We start from the raw sequence: 18,996 nt of genomic DNA, 5'->3' as shown, positions 1-18,996 counted from the left end.
TCTCCTTTGACCTCTCTCATTAATAAGGCATTTTTGCCCACAGAACTGCTACACATTAGATGCATTTATTTTTTTGTTGTTTTGCACCATTTTCTGTAGTCTCCAGAGACATGAAAATCCCAGGAGATCAGCTGTTTCTAGGATACTCAAACCACCCCATCTGCACCAGCAATTATTCCCTGGTCAAACTCAGTTAGATCACATTTTTTCCTCATTCTGATGTTTGGTCTGAACAACAACGGAACCTCTTGACCTTGTCTGTGTGCTTTTATATTGAGTTGCTGCCACATGATTGACTGATTAGATATCTGCATTAACGAGCAGGTGTACAGGAATACCTAATACAGTAGCCGCTGAGTGTAATTATTGCAGAAATTGAGAATATCAAGGCTTTAATAACAAAGGTAAACAAAATGGTTAATAACGCTAAAGGTAAAAATGAAAGGAAATGAAACGAAATAAATCACTTTGACTGGATAACTTAAATCCCAAGTTTCTAAAACTGAAATAACAGATACATTAGTGATGACCTTCCACAACTCCCTGGATTCATGATTAAGTCCAGCCAATTGAAGGTTGCAAATGACATGCAGCTTCTTCAGAAAGCAGGGTGAAAAGCCATGGGAACAACCTATTACAGGCTGATAAGCTGGCTAAGAAGGCATATGCCATGTTTGCCTTTATTAGTTGAGGCATTGAATTCAAACTCAGGAAGATATGTTGTAGTTTTATAAGACTTAAGCTGCATCTGGAGTATCGTATTCAATGCTGGTCACCCCATTATAGGAAATGTGTCAAGGCTTTGTAGGGGGAGCAGAAGAGATTAACCTGGATGCTATCCGGATTAGAAGGCATGTGTGATAATGAGAGTTCGGACAAACTTGTGTTATTTTCTCTGGAGTGGCAGAGGCTGAGGGGAGATCTGATAGAGGTTTGTAAGATTATGCCAGGCAGAGAGATGACAGACAATATCTTTTTCCCAGGGTTGAAATGTCTCATACAAGAGAGCATGTACCTAAGGTGAAAGGGTGGTAATTTCAAAGGAAACATGAGAGGCATATTTTTCCATTGACAGTGGTGGGTGACTGGAATGCACTGACTGGTGTGGTGGTAGACACAGATACACTGATCGGTGTGGTGCTGGAGGCAGATACACTGACCGGTGTGGTGGTAGACACAGATACACTGACCGGTGTGGTGGTAGACATAGATACACTGATCGGTGTGGTGGTAGACACAGATACACTGACCGGTGTGGTGGTAGACATAGATACACTGATCGGTGTGGTGGTAGACATAGATACACTGACCGGTGTGGTGGTAGAGGCAGATACACTGATCGGTGTGGTGGTGGAGGCAGATACACTGACCGGTGTGGTGGTAGACACAGATACACTGACCGGTGTGGTGGTAGACACAGATACACTGATCGGTGTGGTGGTAGAGGCAGATACACTGATCGGTGTGGTGCTGGAGGCAGATACACTGATCGGTGTGGTGGTGGAGGCAGATACACTGACCGGTGTGGTGGTAGACACAGATACACTGACCGGTGTGGTGGTAGACACAGATACACTGATCGGTGTGGTGGTAGAGGCAGATACACTGACCGGTGATGTGGTAGAGGCAGATATATTAGGGACTGTTAAGAAACATTTAAATAGTCACATGAATGTGAGGAGAATGGAAAGATATGGACATTGTGTATGCAAAGGGGATTAGTTTAGTTGGCTATTTGATTACTAATTTAATTGGATCAGCCCAACATTGTGGGTTGAAAGGTCTGTTACTGTGCTGTACTGTCTATGCTCATTGTTCTAATTGAACAATAAAATTGATACCACTCTTGCTAAAATTTCATGAATATGAAATGGCATCACAAGGTACTTGTTAGAAATTTTCATCTGATTACTTGCAAAATAACCATAAATTTGTGAACAGAAAATTATGTTTGATCAAATTTTTTAAGTATAACTAGCAAGATAAAAATGGGAAAAACACAATAGATGTAATATATTCAGATACTTAAAAGACATTTGATAAAGTATCATGCATCAGTTATTTACATGATGTAAAATAGAATCTGGTAAAATGATTGAAACTAAATTCAGTCTTCACTATCCACTTGCTATCTGCAGGTTAACATACTAAAGGACAGATAACAGGGAGTTACAATAAATTTATTATTTTCATGTGTGCACTCTATCCACACTTCCCACTGTCTCAGCAAAGCAACCTTCATAATCAAAGAACCATCCTATGCTGATTATTCTCCTCCCTACATCCAAAGGGCAGATAGAACAACAGCTTGAAAACATGTACCAACAGGCTGAAGGGCCGTTTGTATCACACTGTTATAAGACTCTTGAAAGGACTTCTGGTACGATAAAGATTAATTTTAGATCTCTCAATCTGCCGCATCATATCCATTGACCCATGTTTTCCACCTGCACTGCATTTTCTCTGCAACTGTAATACTAAATTCTACATTGTTATTGCTTTTTCGTTCAACTACACTAATATACTTATGTTTGGAATGATCTGTAAGGATGGCATGCAAAACTATTTTAACACTGTATCTTGGTACATGATGCAATAATAAACCAATTAATAATTTGTCATGAACAAACAGTAATCCATAACTTCCATTAGTGATTTAGACAGAAGGAAGAATGGAACATATCCAAGATACGAGGAGTGATTGATAAGTTTGTGGCCTAAGGTAGAAGGAGTCAATTTTAGAAAACCTAGCACATTTATTTTTCAACATAGTCCCCTCCTACATTTACACACTTAGTCCAGTGGTCGTGGAGCATACAGATCCTTTCTTTGTAGAAGTCAGCGTCTTAGACCTCCAGAAAGTGTCCACAGCAGGGGTGATTGATAAGTTTGTGGCCTAAGGTAGAAGGAGATGAGTTATTAACTTTGCAAACATGAGGAAATCTGCAGGTGCTGGAAATTCAAGCAACACACACAAAATGCTGGTGGAACGCAGCAGGCCAGGCAGCATCTATAGGAAGAAGTACAGTCGACATTTCGGGCTGAGACCCTTCGTCAGGACTAACTGAGTTATTAACTTCAAACTAACTGCATAATCACTCAAAGAGTTGAGCTGCACGTGCATGTAACAAGAGTTGTATAACTCATCTCGTTCTACCTTAGGCCACGAACTTATCAATCACCCCTGCTGTGGACACTTTCTGGAGGTCCAAGATCTGTATGCTCCATGACCGCTGGATTAAGTGTGTAAATGTAGGAGGGGACTATGTTGAAAAATAAATGTGCTAAGTTTTCTAAAATTCACTCCTTCTACCTTAGGCCACAGATTTATTAATCACCCCTCGTAATATGAAGCATGATAGGAGAGTCTGCTCTGACAAAGGCATACAGAATTTGCTAACAGCAGTCATCAGATTAAACATGTATCTAAGATGGAGGCAGATAAGGGTATAAGCTGGGAGAATGTGAGGCTATTCAAAATTAGAACAACAAAGTTTGCTCTAAGTAGTGAGGATCTCATAGATCTTACTCTACAAGGGGATGCTGGTACATGGATTATTAGATGTAAAGGTTAAACATGTAGGTTCACCATGGCCTCCTCTTGTGCCACATTCTATTGATGGAACTGGAGATGTCAGTATATTTTTGAATATTCAAGGAGTTAAGGGATATCGGGTTAGAGCAGGAAAATAACAATGAGATCTATCAGAACAACATTGCCTCATTTTGAATATCATCATACCATTCATCTCTGTCAGCATCGCAGTTACAGTGATACTTGTTATCCAGACAACTCTCTTCCAACCCACAGGCACATTTCTGAACTCCAGGCAGCGATCCTCCCCAGTAAGTTTGTTTCTCATTGGTCCTCCCAATCCACCAGGTAAACGGGGTTCCACCTGTGAGCAAGCAGAAACAGAGAACAAAATATGATTGAGTCGCCTGAATGCTGCAAGGTTGAATCAAGCCTTTGAAGATTCATTAATAAAACATTAGGAAGCTGGAAATCTGAAACAAAGTCAGAATCTCAGGCAAGTACCTCAAACATTTTCTCTTCTCTGCACTCCTATAGGGAAGGAGATACAGAAACCTGAAAGCACATTCCACCAGGATCAAGAATAGTTCCTACCCTGCTGTTATGTTACTATTGAACAGACCTCCTGTACAATAAGATGGACTCTTGATCTCACAGTTTATTTCATGATGGCCCTGTACCTTGTTGTCTGCCTGCACTGCATTTTCTGTATAACTGTAACGTTATATTCTGCACGCTGTTAATGTTTTCCCTTTGTACTAACTACATCAGTGCACTGATGTGATGAAATGATCAGTGTGGATGGCATGCAAAGCGAAGTTTTTCACTGTACCTCAGTGCATGTAACAATAATAAACCACATATCCGTGGAAACTACTGCAAAAGTTTTTTTTGTAATGAAGCTTTGGCCATGTTTTATTTTCTGTAAAGATATGCCCAGACATACTGATTATTTTCTGCATTTTCAATCATTGAAGAAACTTTCTATTGTGTAATTAGGATTACTTTGTTAAGGAAAGACATCATTATTCTTTTTTCTTTCTTTTGTCCAAAATAAAGTTGCCACATGAACAAGCTGGTAATGACCTACAATCATAAGATCTCCCTCATGCATAAAAAGCAGAGACAATATTATATATATATTTTTTACAGCCAATTATAAGGAACTGGAATATTGCCAGAGCAGAAAAAAAGCTGTGCTAGAGTGATTTCTTTGTCATAGCAACAATACAGATTGTTATAGACATCATTTTTGAATGGGTTGTTTTATTTTATTTGCATTAATATTTCATGTTTTTACCTAATATTGTAAATAATTAAAACATATCATTTAGGACCAGTCATAAACAATCATTTCCATTATCTCAGGAGGCTGTGTATCTGCAGTGCACAAAACGACCATTCAGCTCATTAGGTCCAAGCCTGTAATTGTGTTTTCCATATAAGACTCCTTTTGTTGTCTTCAGTCACTGTCATCATAAGGTTCTGTTTCATTCTTGCTCTTTGCGCTTCGCTTTAAATGCTTCACACGTTCGCCAAACAACTTCACAGGGCATTAGGCTCCGTATTCCATCCAACCCTAAGCTAAGATGATCCTTCTGTGGCCCAGAAAGCACACCGGTGCCTCTACTTCTGCAGAAGACTAAGGAAGTAAAGGTCACATTACAGCTTTATAAAACCCTGGTTGGACCATAAATAGAATATTGGGCTCAGTCCTAGTTGCCTCACTGTAGGAAAAATGTGGAGGCTTTAAAGAGGGAGCAGAGGAAATTATCTCAGGGCATGTCTTAAGAAGATAGTTTGAACGAGTTAGGGCTTTTCTCTTTGGAGTGAAGGAGAATGAGAGGTGACTTGATAGAGATGTGCAAGATGATAAGAAGCAGAGAAAGAGTGGATAGCCAGAGACCTTTTCTCAAGGCAGAAATGGCTAATACAAGGGGCTTAATTTTAAGGTGATCGATGGAAAATATAGGGGGAATATTAGCAACATGTTCTTTACACAGAGAGTAATGGGTGTGTGGTATACCCTGCTAGAGGTGATGCAAGAGGCAGATACATTAGGTTAATTTAAGAAATTCTTAGAGAGGCACATGGATATTAGAAAAATGGAGGGTTATATAGGAAGGAAGGAATAGATTATTCTTAGAATAGGTTAAAATGTCGGCACAGCATTGTGGGCCGAAGGGTCTGTTCTGTGCTGCAATTTTCCAAGAAATTCAATAGGTTTCCATTTTCCATCACCAATTTTTATAACTACACCACTGAAAACATTCTATCTGGACTCATCACAGTGAAGAATGGCAACTTACTGTATCTGCCCAAGACGGCAAGAAACTGTGGAGAGTTTTAGTACATCTGACAATTTTAAACCTCTTCCTATACCAATACCAATCCTCTTATTTGGAGTATTGTATTTAGTTATGATTGCCTCATTATAGGAAGGATGTAGAAGCTTTAGAAAGGAAATGTACCAGGATAATTCTGGATTAGAAAACATGTCCTATGAGGATAGGTTGTGTGAGCGAGCGAGAGCTTTTGTCTTTTGAGAGGAGGAAGATAAGAGGTGCCTTGATACAGGTGTACAATAGGGTAAGATGGTACCATTTCAGTCAGTAGCCAATCATATTAAACATTGGTTGCTATGGAGGGCCAAAATCTCACGCACAACAACCCAGGCAATGCTTGGAAGCTTTGGAAGATTCTCTGCTTTATGCTCAATATCTATAGAAGGTCAATGTTCAGATGATTGCCATCAAACTAAAATTGGTGGTAAAGGTTGAATAGGATTGCTACTGGATTGTGGTGGATGGTTTAAAATTGCTTGAGGAATTGGTTGAAAAGAGACAACCAGATTGCCTTGGAAATGCTGAGGGCCATTGGAGACACTCTGGAATAATGGAGATCAACAGATTGCAGGGGGATGATCAGGAGCAGCAGCAAATGGGGTCAGAGGTGAGACCTCTGACTGGGAAGACTGCAGGAGGTTTGTGACATGTTCTTGTGACATAATTTCAAGACAGGCAGAAAAGCCTCTTAGATTGGCACTGTGTTACAAAGACCATGGTGTCCCTTTAATGCCCAAAGACAGCCAGCCCCAGCACTGCCTCCAACTGGTACCCTCCTTTTGGTGCCCTCCAATTCCAAAAAAAATGTAACTCTACTCTCAGTTGATGCCAGTCCATCACAGGCAAAACCATCCTCACCACTGAGCACATTTACAAGGAGCGTTCCCACGATAAAGCAAGATCCATCATCAAGGACTCCTACCATCCAGGCCATGTTGTCTTCTTGCCTTGATCATCGAGCAAGAGGTTCAGGAACCTTAGGTCTCATATCACCAGGTTCAGGGACAACTATTACCCTTCAAGCATTAGGCTCCTGAACCAGTGTGGATAACTGTATTCATCTCAACACTGAAATTATTCCACAATCTTCAGTCTCACTTTTAAGCACTCTGCAATGCATATTCACAATATTCTTTATTTATTTGTCTTATTTTGCACATGTTTGTCTGTCAGTTTTTACTTATATATATCTTTTCATAAATTCTATTTTTTTTATTTTCCAGTAAATGCCTGTAAGAATATGAATCTTAGGGTAGAATATAGTGACATATACCTATCTATTGTCTTCATACATTTGCTTTGAACTTCATTTTTGGCTTCAGCAGCACACTCAACATCCCTCACCCACCACCAACTAACCTCTTTTCCTAGACCAACCTAACAAACCTCTCCACAGAATTAAAGGGGGATACATTAGATTTCATTTTTCTAAAGAATGAAGCTCAAAGTTGCAGCTGATCTGCATAATTATAACTTCTTTATTCTAGTATCATCCTTTTGTCCTTATTGCACTTTTTCCAATGATAAATGTGAACATAAGGATTTTGAATTTCATTAAAGCAGATTCTTTGTTTCTATATTGATAGCTTTGTGAATCTACTTTACAGCTTCTAATGATTTGCAGATCTGCATTCTGAGAGCCTTTTGCTTCTTTATTCCATTTCAATTTCATAAAGGCGGTGCAGGCTCGATAGGCCAAATGGAGTAATTCTGTTCCTACATCTTAAGCCTTCTATTGTAAGTATATGTCCTATTAAAAGCTGCTGTATAAATGTATCAAATTGAATTTGCTGTTTACATATTCACTTGGCAGTTAGATTTCTTTATAACTAATTGCAAACTTTAGTATTAACTACGCTCTCACTTTGATGTTATTTGCATTTTGAACAATTCTGTTTCTTTTATTTCCTGAATACAAATTGTTTATGTAAACAGTGAAAAATTGCAGTCTGTACAAACATGCCATTCTGATTTATTACATTCATTCTCATAAAATGAACCTGTCATACATTCTGCGATTGAACCCTTTAACTCAAATGAGTATAATGCTATTACAGTGCCAGCAACCACTGATCAGGTTCAGTTCCCAACGCTGCCTGTGATGAGTTTGTACATTCACTTCTGACCGTCTGGGCTTCCTCTGGGTGCTCTGGTTTCCTCCCACATTCCAAAGATGTATGGAGAGGTTTAGTGAGTTGTGGGCATGCTATGTTGGCACCGGAAGTGTGGCAAACTTGTGGGGGTGTCAGTGCATCCTTGACACAAACAGTGCATTTCACAGTGTGTTTCAATGTCTTGATGTACCTGTGACAAATAAAGCTAATGTTTTATCAGTACGTGTTGCCATAAGATACCTCTTAGATTACATTGACCACATGGCCTTTCAGAATGAGAACCTGAATCAGGTTTATTATCACTGTCATTTTATGTGAGTCTTCAGGGTCGTGTACCCCCTCACTGAGTCTATACTGACTATTACTCACCCAGCTGTTCTAATTCTACACTAATTCTATTTTATTCTCCACTTATTCCACTCAAACTCCTGCCAGATGCTACCGTGAGGAACAATCTAAGAGCAGAGATTCAAATGATCGACCTGCATGACTTTGAGACATGGAGGGAAATTGGAGCAACCAGAGGAGATGCATGTGGTCAGACAAGGAAGATGCAAACTCCATGTACACAACAGGAGCCAGGACTGGACCAGCACTGATGGAGTTGTCAGGTAGCCGCTCTAGTAATTGCACTACATTGCCACTGTGATCATGCAATTTTGTTTCTTTATAACTTCAAATAAATTGACAAGGTCACTCACACAGGAATCTCTTTTGAAATCTGTGCTGACCACATTTTGTTATGTAATGATATTTGAATTTGAAATATTTATATTGTTTCAGACATCTAATCTCCTGGGTACTGTGTTGCACCATTTCAGTCATTATCCCATCATGTTAAAGGCCAGAATCTTCAGCACCACAGTCGTATATGTACTGTGTTGTTGCATTCACAATGTCTGCCAATAAAAGGGCATACTTGCATATGGAGATAAAGTTCAAGTTCAAGTTTTATTGTCATTCAACCATGAAAACAGCCAAATGGAACAGTGTTACTCCAGAGACAAGGTGTAAAACACATTACCAGCAGTCATACACGGCACAAGACACATATAGCACATATGAGATTGCATGCACATATAATACATCTGTAAAATACAGTCATACAAAAACTATAATCAAACTCCATAAATGCTACCTACAGCAGTCTGCAGTCAAACACAATGCGGCTTGTTTTCTTCCAAGCGGACACTGAGGGGCAGCACCATCTCTAGCACGGATGCCATGTCACACTACCTCTGCCACTCTGATGGAGAATCTGACTCTGACACCTCCCCCTGGGCAGCTGCAAACAGGTGACACCGCGGACTGTGGCCGAGACTTTTCTTCAACTGAGACCACACAGCTCCCTCGTCGTCCACTTTCAGCTTTCACCAATGAACAAATGAATTGCACTTGCAGCATTTGACACCACCAACATCCAACAGGGTCTTGCTATTAAGATGGTCACTCATTATTAGACTGCACACTTCCTTCACGTACCAATGCCCTTTGTTGCAGGCAGCCTCATGGTCCCAACAAAGTCCCGCTCCTTCGGTTTCTTTGCCAATGAGCAAATCGCTGATGGAGTAAACCTGCAGAACTTCAAGTTCTTAACGTCCAGCTGGTCTTGCAATTGTAAAACTGAGATTTCTTAAATATTTGTTGAATGATGCCTTAAAGTTCAAATGGGAAAACATAAAGTGCTGAAATAAAACCCACTTCAGTGATGGTCTGGATTCAATAACTTACCAAAGCCTTACCAGAGCTGGTGAACTCTCGTCCCTACACTACTGGTTGTAATCTCCTTGCCTTCTGTCAAATATTGCTTCAGCATACCTTCTAATCACAGCGGCACCGTGGTGCAGCTATGAGAGATTATCTCTCACTTCCCCTGTAATACTGGTTCAATCACAGCCTCTGATGTTTTGTGGAGTTTGCATGTTCCCCATTTTGTTTTTTTTTTCTGGGTGTTTCAGTTACCCACTCCATCCTACAGATATGTAGGTTGATAGTTTAATTGGACATTCTAAATTTCTCTGAGTCATAGAATCCGACAAGAGTTTGAGGGGAACGCAAGGAGAATACAATGTGATTAGTGTAAGATTAGAGCAACATTGTGTGATAGTATGGACTCTGAGCTGAAAGGACTGCCTCTAAGCCAAATGACTTAATAACTCTATGTCCCCTTCATCAACAAATTATTCACCTTTATTTTGTTCCTGTCTTTACTAACTTCTGCTCACTTGTTCGACCAATCATTTTTCTCGCCTTTCCACATATTTACTCCCTCCTCCCACCATTTATCTTCTCAAGTCTTCACTCATTACTTCTCCCTCTCTCTGTCATTTATTTTCTCCATTCCTTGTGTTTGATTCCTCCTTTGTCCAATCCTTGACCTTATCCCTGAAAGCTGATTGCTAGTCCCTTTTCTCTTCTGCCATCCCTCTTTCCCTCCTCCATCAAGCACTTGCCAGTCATTTTCCCTGTACCTATGTGTCCTAATAAATGGATTTTTAAAAAATGTTACTGAAAAATTTAAAGCCCAAAAATATTTATCCGCTAATGATAGGAGGATGTTTCCCGTAAACAACTAGGAGCCATCACCTCATGGTGAAGGGGGTGGGGGGGGCTCATTTAAGATGAAGATGGGGCAGACTTTACTCTCACAGTGATTGTGAATGTATGGAATCCATACCTGCCATGGTCTTATGGAGTGGTAGAGTCGACTCAAGGAGCAGTATGGCAAATTCCCACTTCTATTTCTTAAATTCCCATATTCCTACCATTTGTGTTCATCTCAGCTCCGTTGGCTCAACTTTTAATAGATACAGTACATAGATCTTTATATGTTCTTGACAGAGGTGTACAAGATGATAAGAAGTACAGATTGAGTGGGTAACCAGAGACTTTTGCCAGGGCAATGTAATATTGTATCAGATTTGAGGGTCTGGTGAGTGAGACAGAAAACACTGACTGTGAATAAGTATATTCATCATTTATTTACAAACAGTAAAAATTCAACCAAACATTCATGTTCCCCAAGTTACAGGAACTACAAAGTTGAATATCCTACAAACATACTTAGCTGAAAGTGTGCTCACAGCATACCTTCCCAGTGGTTATCTACACTGCTTGCCTTAAACAAAGGACGAGACAGCAAGCCACTTCTACATGCTATTTTATATCTGGGATATTTGAAACTGGACACCAGATGGCTAACCAATGGGAACATTAGGGATAGTATCAAGTCCAAAGAAGAAACATACAAATTAGCCAGAAAAAGTGGCACACCTGAGGACTGGGAGAAATTCAGAGACCAGCAGAGGAGGACAAAGGGCTTAATTAGGAAAGGGAAAAAAGATCATGAGAGAAAACTGGCAGGAACATAAAAACTGATTGTAAAAGCTTTTATAAATAAGTGAAAAGAAAAAGATTGGTCAAGACAAATGTAGGTCCCTTACAGTCAGAAACAGGTGAATTGATCATGGGGAACAAGGACATGACAGACCAATTGAATAACTACTTTGGTTTTGTCTTCACTAAGGAGGACATAAATAATCTTCCAGAAATAGTAGGGGACTGAGGGTCTAGTGAGATGGAGGAACTGACGGAAATACATGTTAGTAAGGAAGTGTTGTTAGGTAAATTGAAGGGATTAAAAGCAGATAAATCCCCAGGGCCAGATGGTCTGCATCCCAGAGTGCTTAAGGAAGTAGCCCAAGAAATAGTGGATGCCTTAGTAATAATTTTGCAAAACTCTTTAGATTCTGGATTAATTCCTGAGGATTGGAGGGTGGCTAATGTAACACCGCTTTTTAAAAAAGAAGGGAGAGAGAAACTGGGGAATTATAGACCGGTTAGCCTGACATCGGTGGTGGGGATAATGCTAGAGTCGGTTATCAAAGATGTGATAACAGCACATTTGGAAAGAGGTGAAATCACCGGACAAAGTCAGCATGGATTTGTGAAAGGAAAATCATGTCTGATGAATCTTATAGAATTTTTTGAGGATGTAACTAGTAGAGTGGATAGGGGAGAACCAGTGGATGTGGTATATTTGGATTTTCAAAAGGCTTTTGACAAGTTCCCACACAGGAGATTAGTGTGCAAACTTAAAGCACACGGTACTGGGGCTATGGTATTGATGTGGATAGAGAATTGGTTGGCAGACAGGAAGCAAAGAGTGGGAATAAACGAGACCTTTTCAGAATGTAATCTCCTGCCTGATGGTAAAAAGTCATAGGGGATGCTGGCTGGATGAGTGGGATCCTTAATAATACTAAGGGCCCTGCATATGCAGTGTTCTTGATAAATATCCCCGATGGATGGTAGGGAGACCCCTATGATCCTCTCAGCTGTTCTCACTGTCCTTTGTAGGGACTTCTGGACTGATGCTTGACTGCTCTCATACCAGATGGAGATTCAGCTTGTCAGGACACTCTCAATGGTGCTCCCGTAAAGTACATTTAAGTTGGGGCTACAACACCTCACTTGTCTCAATCTCCTTAGCAAGTGGAGGCTCTGCTGTGCCTTCTTGCTCAGGGAGGTGATATTAAGGGTTCAGGTGATGTCATCCATGATGTGAACTCTCAGGAACTTTGTGCACTTAACTCTCTCTACAGAGCAGCCATGTACTTGCAGAAGGGGATGGCTCGTCTGCATCTTCCTGAAATCCACAATGATTTCTTTGCTCGGGCTTAGGTTGTTCTTCTCACACCAATCCACCTGTTGCTCCATTTCCTCTCCCTACACTCTGTCTCATCATCGTTCTTGATAAGGCCAACTGCTGCTGTGTCATCCACAAACTTCATACAGTTTGAGTTGGATCCTGGGACACAGTCATACATCAGCAGTGTGAACAGCAGTGGTCAGAGCACACAGCCTTGGGGAGTGCCGGTACTCAGCATAATGGGAAGAGAGATGTTGCTGCCCACATGGACTGTCTGTGGCCTTACTGTTAAGAAGTCCAGTTGCGGAGGCAAGTGTTGAGACCCAGTGAGGACAGTTTCCCCACCAGTTTCTGAGGAATGATTGTGTTAAAAGCTGAACTGAAGTCTAATAACAGCAGCCTGGCACATGAGACCACGTTTTCCAGGTGGGACAAAACAGAGTGGAGGGCAAAGGCTACTGTATCATCAGTGGATCGAATGGAGCGATAAGCGAACTGGAAATGTTTCAATGTAGCCAGGAGAAAGGCTTTAATTTGCTCCATGACCGGCCACTCAAAGCATTTCATAATGGTTGATGTTAATGTTACCAGATGATAATCATTTAGGCAGGTTACTGACACCTTCTTTGCTACTGGAACGATGGCTGCTACCTAGAAAACCGAGGGGACAACGGACTGTTCCAGGGAGATGTTGACTATATCCGTCAGCACCTCAATCAGCTGGGCTGCGCAGTCTCTCAGAACCTGACCAGCTTTGTGTGGGTCAACTCTGACCAGGGTCTTCTTCACCTCAGCTTCAGCCAGACAGAGTGTCTGCTCCCCTGGGGGGAGGGCTGCCTTCCTCACCAGCACTTGGTTCTGTGCATCAAACCGGGTGTAGAAGATATTCTGACTCTCAGGGAGCGAAGCATCCCTCAGACACATTTGGGGTATTTAAGAAATTCTTAGATAGGCACATGGATGATAAAAAAATGGGGGGGCTATGTAGGAGAGAAAGGTTAGACTGATCTTAGGCTAAAAGGTCAGACAAAATGTTGTGGGCTGAAGGGCCTGTTCTGAACTGTACTGTACTGTAATGTTCTATGCTCTTCCACCCTTTTTGTTGGGAAACTGTTGAGTACATCCTTGCAGTTGAGTTCCACACCACTATTTGATGTAAATAAGGTCCAAAACATGGTATCATAGTGGTTAACATGACGCTATTACAGCACAGGGCATAAGAGTTTAGCAATTAATTTGTAAGAAGTTTATAGGTCCTTCCCATGAGCTTGTGGGTTTTCTGCAGGTGCTCTGGTTTCCACCCACAGTTCAAAGACATACCAGTTAGTAGGTTAATTGATCATTATAAATTGTCCTGTGATTAGGCCAGGGTTAAACAGGTTGGTTGCTGGACGGCGTGGCTCTTTGTGCCAGAAAGGCCTGTTCTGAGGTGTATCGCAAAATAAAATAAAAAACCTAAGGATCAGCATTAGATGAGCTTTGTGCTGCTCATGCTGATGCAAGAGTCATTCTCAGCACCCAGCTAACATAATCTGAATGGCACGAAACAACCTCTAGACCACAGTGCCGGCAATTATCACAGTACGAACTGACAGATTAGCTGATGCTTTTCTTTTGTGAATGATTTTAATAATGCTAGATTTTCTAAGACAGAATGCACATTCACCATACATTTCTGTACTTGTCCATACACAGAATACAATAAAGTTCTCATAAATCTCTCCCTAGTGGATAACTGACTCTGGAAATATACGACAGCAAATGTATTTGGATCAGCAATTCCTTTGGTCTAGGTGTATAGATGTCTTGATGTTTGTTTGAGAACAATCTTGATAAAGTTATATTTCTGTTTTGTGTGTTCTGTCTTCCCTGTGATAATAGTTTTTCTTTGATATTTTCCCCTGCAGGCTATTTTTAATGAAACAGCAGATGTATTTTGAAAAGTTGGAACACAAAATATCAGAAGGGCTTCATAGAATATAGAACATAGAACAGTACAGATCATTCAGCCCACGAAGTGCTGGTCATTTATCCTACTCTAGGATCAATCTAACCCTTCCTTCCCGCATAATCATCCATTTTTCTTTCATCCATGTGCCTACATAGAAGCCTCTTAAATATTCCTAACATGTCTCCCTCTGCCATTGTGCCTGGCATTGTGTTCCATCCAACACTCTCTGTGGAAAATATAACTTACTTTTGACATCCCTCTATACTTTCCTCTAATCCTCAAACCACCTTACAATTCTGTCCTCTCATATGACCTATTTCCACCTGGAAAATTTCTTTGTTTGCTCACTTGATCTAAGCCTCTTATCATCATGTTGACTTCCACCAAGTCACTTCTCATCCTTTTTCCAAAAGTCTTTGTTTGTTCAAATTTTCCTCACGAGATATGCAGTCCAATTCAGGCAACATCCTGGTAAATCTCATCTGCACCCTCACTAAAGCTCCCACTTCTACCTAAACAAGAGCTGCATAATTTCTTTGCAGCTCTTGAATTCAATTCCCTAACTAATGAAGCCCAGAACACTATAAGCCTTGTATTGCTCCACAATGCTAAGTATCCTACTGTCAATATTGTACTCTGCTTTCAAGTTTCATCTTCCAAAGTGTAATTACTTCAAACTTTATTAAACTAAACTCTACCTGACACTTCTCAGCACAACTCTGCACCCTACCAATGTCCTGTTGTAACCTGTGACAAACTTCTACACTATTCATAGCATCTCCAACTTTCATGTCACCTGCAAAAAATTGAAATCAGAAAAATCTGCATTTTCTTCTGGTAAATCTCACCAAAAATTACAGCTGATCACAGGGACAATGAGGAATCTGCTGGAGGAACACAGAGGGTTGAGCAGCATCTGTGGGAGAAAAGGGATTGTTGATGTTTTCAGTCAAATCCCTGCAGCAGGACTGAGAGTCAAGAAAGGAATTGGCCAGTGTAAGGTGACCGGTGAAGTGTAAAGGGGTGTAAGATGACAGACAAGTTACACCGTGTAGAGAGTGGAGTTGAGAGATGGTAGCAGGTGAATGATAGATGAAGACACAAGAGTTTCTGCAGATGCTGGAAATCTTGAGCAACATGCACAAAATGCTATAAGACGATAAAACATAGAATTAGATTCGGCCCATCGAGAATGCTCTGCCATTCCATCATGGCTGATTTATTATCCCTCTCAACCCTATTCTCCTGCTTTATTCAAAAAACTTTTGATGACCTGACTAACTAAGAGTCCATCAAGTTTCACTTTGACTATACTCATTGACTTGGCCTCCACAGATGTCCGTAGCAATGAATTCCACAGGTTCACCACCCTCTGGTGAAAAAATTTCCTTCTCATCTCTGTAAATGAAAAACCCTCTTTTCTAAGGCTATGCTTTCTAGTCCTAGACTCACCCACTAGAAGAAGCATCCTCTCCACATCCACTCTATCCAAACCTTTCAATATTCGTTCGATAGGTTCCAATGAGATTCCACCTCATTCTTTCAAACCCCAGCAAATATAGATCCAGAGCTATCAAATGTCCCTCATATATTAACTCTTTCATTCCCAGAATAATTTTCATGAACCTCTTTTGGGCCCTCCCCAGTGCCAGCACATCTTTTCTTAGTTAAACAGCACAATACTGCTCACAATGCTCCAAGTGCAGTCTGTTCACTGTCTTATAAAGCCTCAGCATCACATCCTTGCTCTGATACTCTAATGCTCTTGGACTGAATGCCAACGTTCCATTTGCCTGTCTTACCACTGACCCAACCTACAATCTAACCTTAAGGGAATCCTGCATAATGACTCCCAAGTCCCTCAGCATCTCTGACTTTTGAATTTTCTCCTCATTTAGAAAATAGTTTACACCTTTATTCCTTCTACCAAAGTGCACAACATTACACTTCCCGATATTATATTCCATCTGCCATTTCTTTGCTCATTCTCCCAATCTGTCCTTCTGCAGACTCCCTGCTTCCTCAACACTACCTGTCTTACTACCAATCTTTGTATCATCTGCAAACTTGGTCACAAAGCCATCAATACCTTCATCTAAATTATTTACATATAACATGAAAATTAGCAGTTCCAACACCAATCTCTGCAGAACATGACTAGTCACCTGCAGCCAACCAGAATAAGCCACATTTATTCAGCGTGTGGGAACTCAGCAAGCCCAGTACCATTATTGGAGGGGAATAAACAATGTTTTGGGCCAAGACCCTTCATCAGAAAGCAAGAGGGCATCAGCAGAATGAAAATATCAGGGGAGAGGGAGGAGCACAATCAGGTGACTTTTTTTCTCCTACATTGATGCTGTCTGACTTGCTGAGTTCCTCCTGTATTTTGGGTGTGTTACTCAAGATTTCCAGTATCTCCAGAATCTCCTTTATTTCCACCTTGCTGCTCACTACAAAATCTGCTCAATGTACAATTTCTCTGAAGGGGATTTCCTCCTTCCTTTGACAGTTCAATGAGACCTTCTCTTACTGCTCCCCTTCTGTAATCTCTGCTGCTTTGTGCTCTTCAACCATGTGCTCACCCAAACTTATTATCTGTCAACTTGTGCTCCTTCCCTCCTAATACTTTTCATTCTAGCTTTTGCCCTCTTCTGTTCCAGTTCTGATGAAGGGTCACAGCCTGAAACAACAATTTCCTTCCATAGATGCTGCCTGTTCTGCTGAGTCCCACCTGAATCTTGTGTGTGTTGTGAAGGCAGGCAAACGAGTGGCAGATTCTTGCAGCTGCAGTCTCTTGTGTCTCCAATGGCCTCTGGACATTCACCTTCTATGGAAAACCCTCTCCAAATCACCACAGACTTTGCTGTGCTCAGTTTGCCAGTAGTATTACAATAATTATACATCACTAAGTACATAATAAGCCATAAAGTGGTCCCCAAGTCTCTTGTTTCATGATAAGGCTGGATACATAAGTACAAAAGCAAAATACAGCAGAAATAGGTGTAACCGGGTGACTATCGAATGCTATTTGGTATTGTTAGAAGTGTACTTAGGCATTCATCCGGGTAATGCTAGAATAGGTGTCTGTGTCTTTAAGTGGAGATGGTGACGTCATTACGCACACGTGGGAAGGTGGGAAGACCATTTTGTTTTCTGCTACCGAAGCTGTTGGGGTGTTGGAATCAAGTTCCCCCAGAGGTGCTAGGCATGGTGAGGAAAGGTGAGCATTAATTTACGATATCCGTGTGAATTTGTTTATGTTTGTTGGCGAATCAAGAATATCGGTAATTTGACATGTTTTACATGTGGATACTTTACATTTTCATGAGTAAAGAACTCGACGCTGGATAGCGTGGCTTGCAAAGTTCCTCACCGGCCAAATAGGTCAGTCTTCCTGTAATTTAACTACTAGGCAATATCTTGTAAAAGCTGTGCCAAAGTGTACCTTTTGTCTAACTTTATTGTATCATGACTGATTGTGCATGTAACCATGTATCGTGAATGTTTAGTCTCTGTTCGGGGGTTCAGCACATGTGTACTAAAAGAGTAATAGACATCTTAGATGCTTACGTTTTTCGCTGCTACGTATAAGATACAGGGTTGGGGGGATTCTAATGTTGTTTGTATGGTGTTCCTTCAGAATTGCCACTACTGTATTAGTGCTGTATTAGTTTTGTGCGGTTTTCTTTGTATTTTTATACTGCATATGCAATTGGTCGAGACACAAGTGTGTGGATCAAAGGGTAAATGGAGACTGTAAGGGCAGCGCCTGATTGTAAAGTCATTCGTTTTGTTTTAAGACCCTCTTCTGGCACTTAAACATCTAAAGCAGATAAAGGAATTAAAACCCGTAAAAGTAGTTGTTGTCCTGAGTGTGTTCTTTTCCCCGGGCCACAACATAGGTAAACTGCAACAAATAAGGTACAAAGTACAAATTACAAAAATACAAAGTAAATTTATTATCAAATACGTAGGGTATATTTTACCATATTCTACCCTGAGATTCGTTTATTTTGCAATCATTCTCAGTAGAACAAAGAAATACAATAGAATCAATGTAAAACTACACTGACAGCTGATGCTCAAAAGAAGATATACTGTATAAATACTATATATGAAAAATCAAAAATAGAATAAAAAATAGAAAATGCTTGTTTCCTTGCTTGACGGTTTGCAGTATAGAGAGGAAGTGGAATGGCTGGTGGATTGGTGTGAGAAGAACCGAAGCCTGAACGTGGAGAGGACAAAGGAAATCTTTGTGGACTTCCGGAAGGTGCAGATGAACCATCCATCTTTGTGAATACGTGGATCCTCCATAGACAGAGTTAAATGTACCAGGTTCCTGGGAGTTTGCATCACAGATGACCTCACCCAGTCCATTAAAATCACCTTCCTGA

At 40.7% G+C, this 18,996-nt stretch overlaps 1 protein-coding gene across 3 annotated transcripts in view; it reads right to left on the bottom strand.

Annotated features, from left to right (window-relative positions):
• Positions 1–18,996, bottom strand: part of LOC140714304 (contactin-associated protein-like 5) — a 1,942,527-nt gene that overhangs the window by 750,619 nt on the left and 1,172,912 nt on the right. For all 3 annotated transcript variants that reach the window (XM_073025413.1, XM_073025423.1, XM_073025434.1), the window contains one exon: positions 3,743–3,899. In XM_073025413.1, the coding sequence (XP_072881514.1) occupies positions 3,743–3,899 (157 nt within the window). The remainder of the gene's footprint in view (positions 1–3,742; positions 3,900–18,996) is intronic.

Source organism: Hemitrygon akajei, chromosome 2 (assembly GCF_048418815.1).
Source record: "Hemitrygon akajei chromosome 2, sHemAka1.3, whole genome shotgun sequence".
NCBI lineage: Eukaryota > Metazoa > Chordata > Chondrichthyes > Myliobatiformes > Dasyatidae > Hemitrygon > Hemitrygon akajei.
This window is presented reverse-complemented; position numbering and strand designations above follow the sequence as displayed.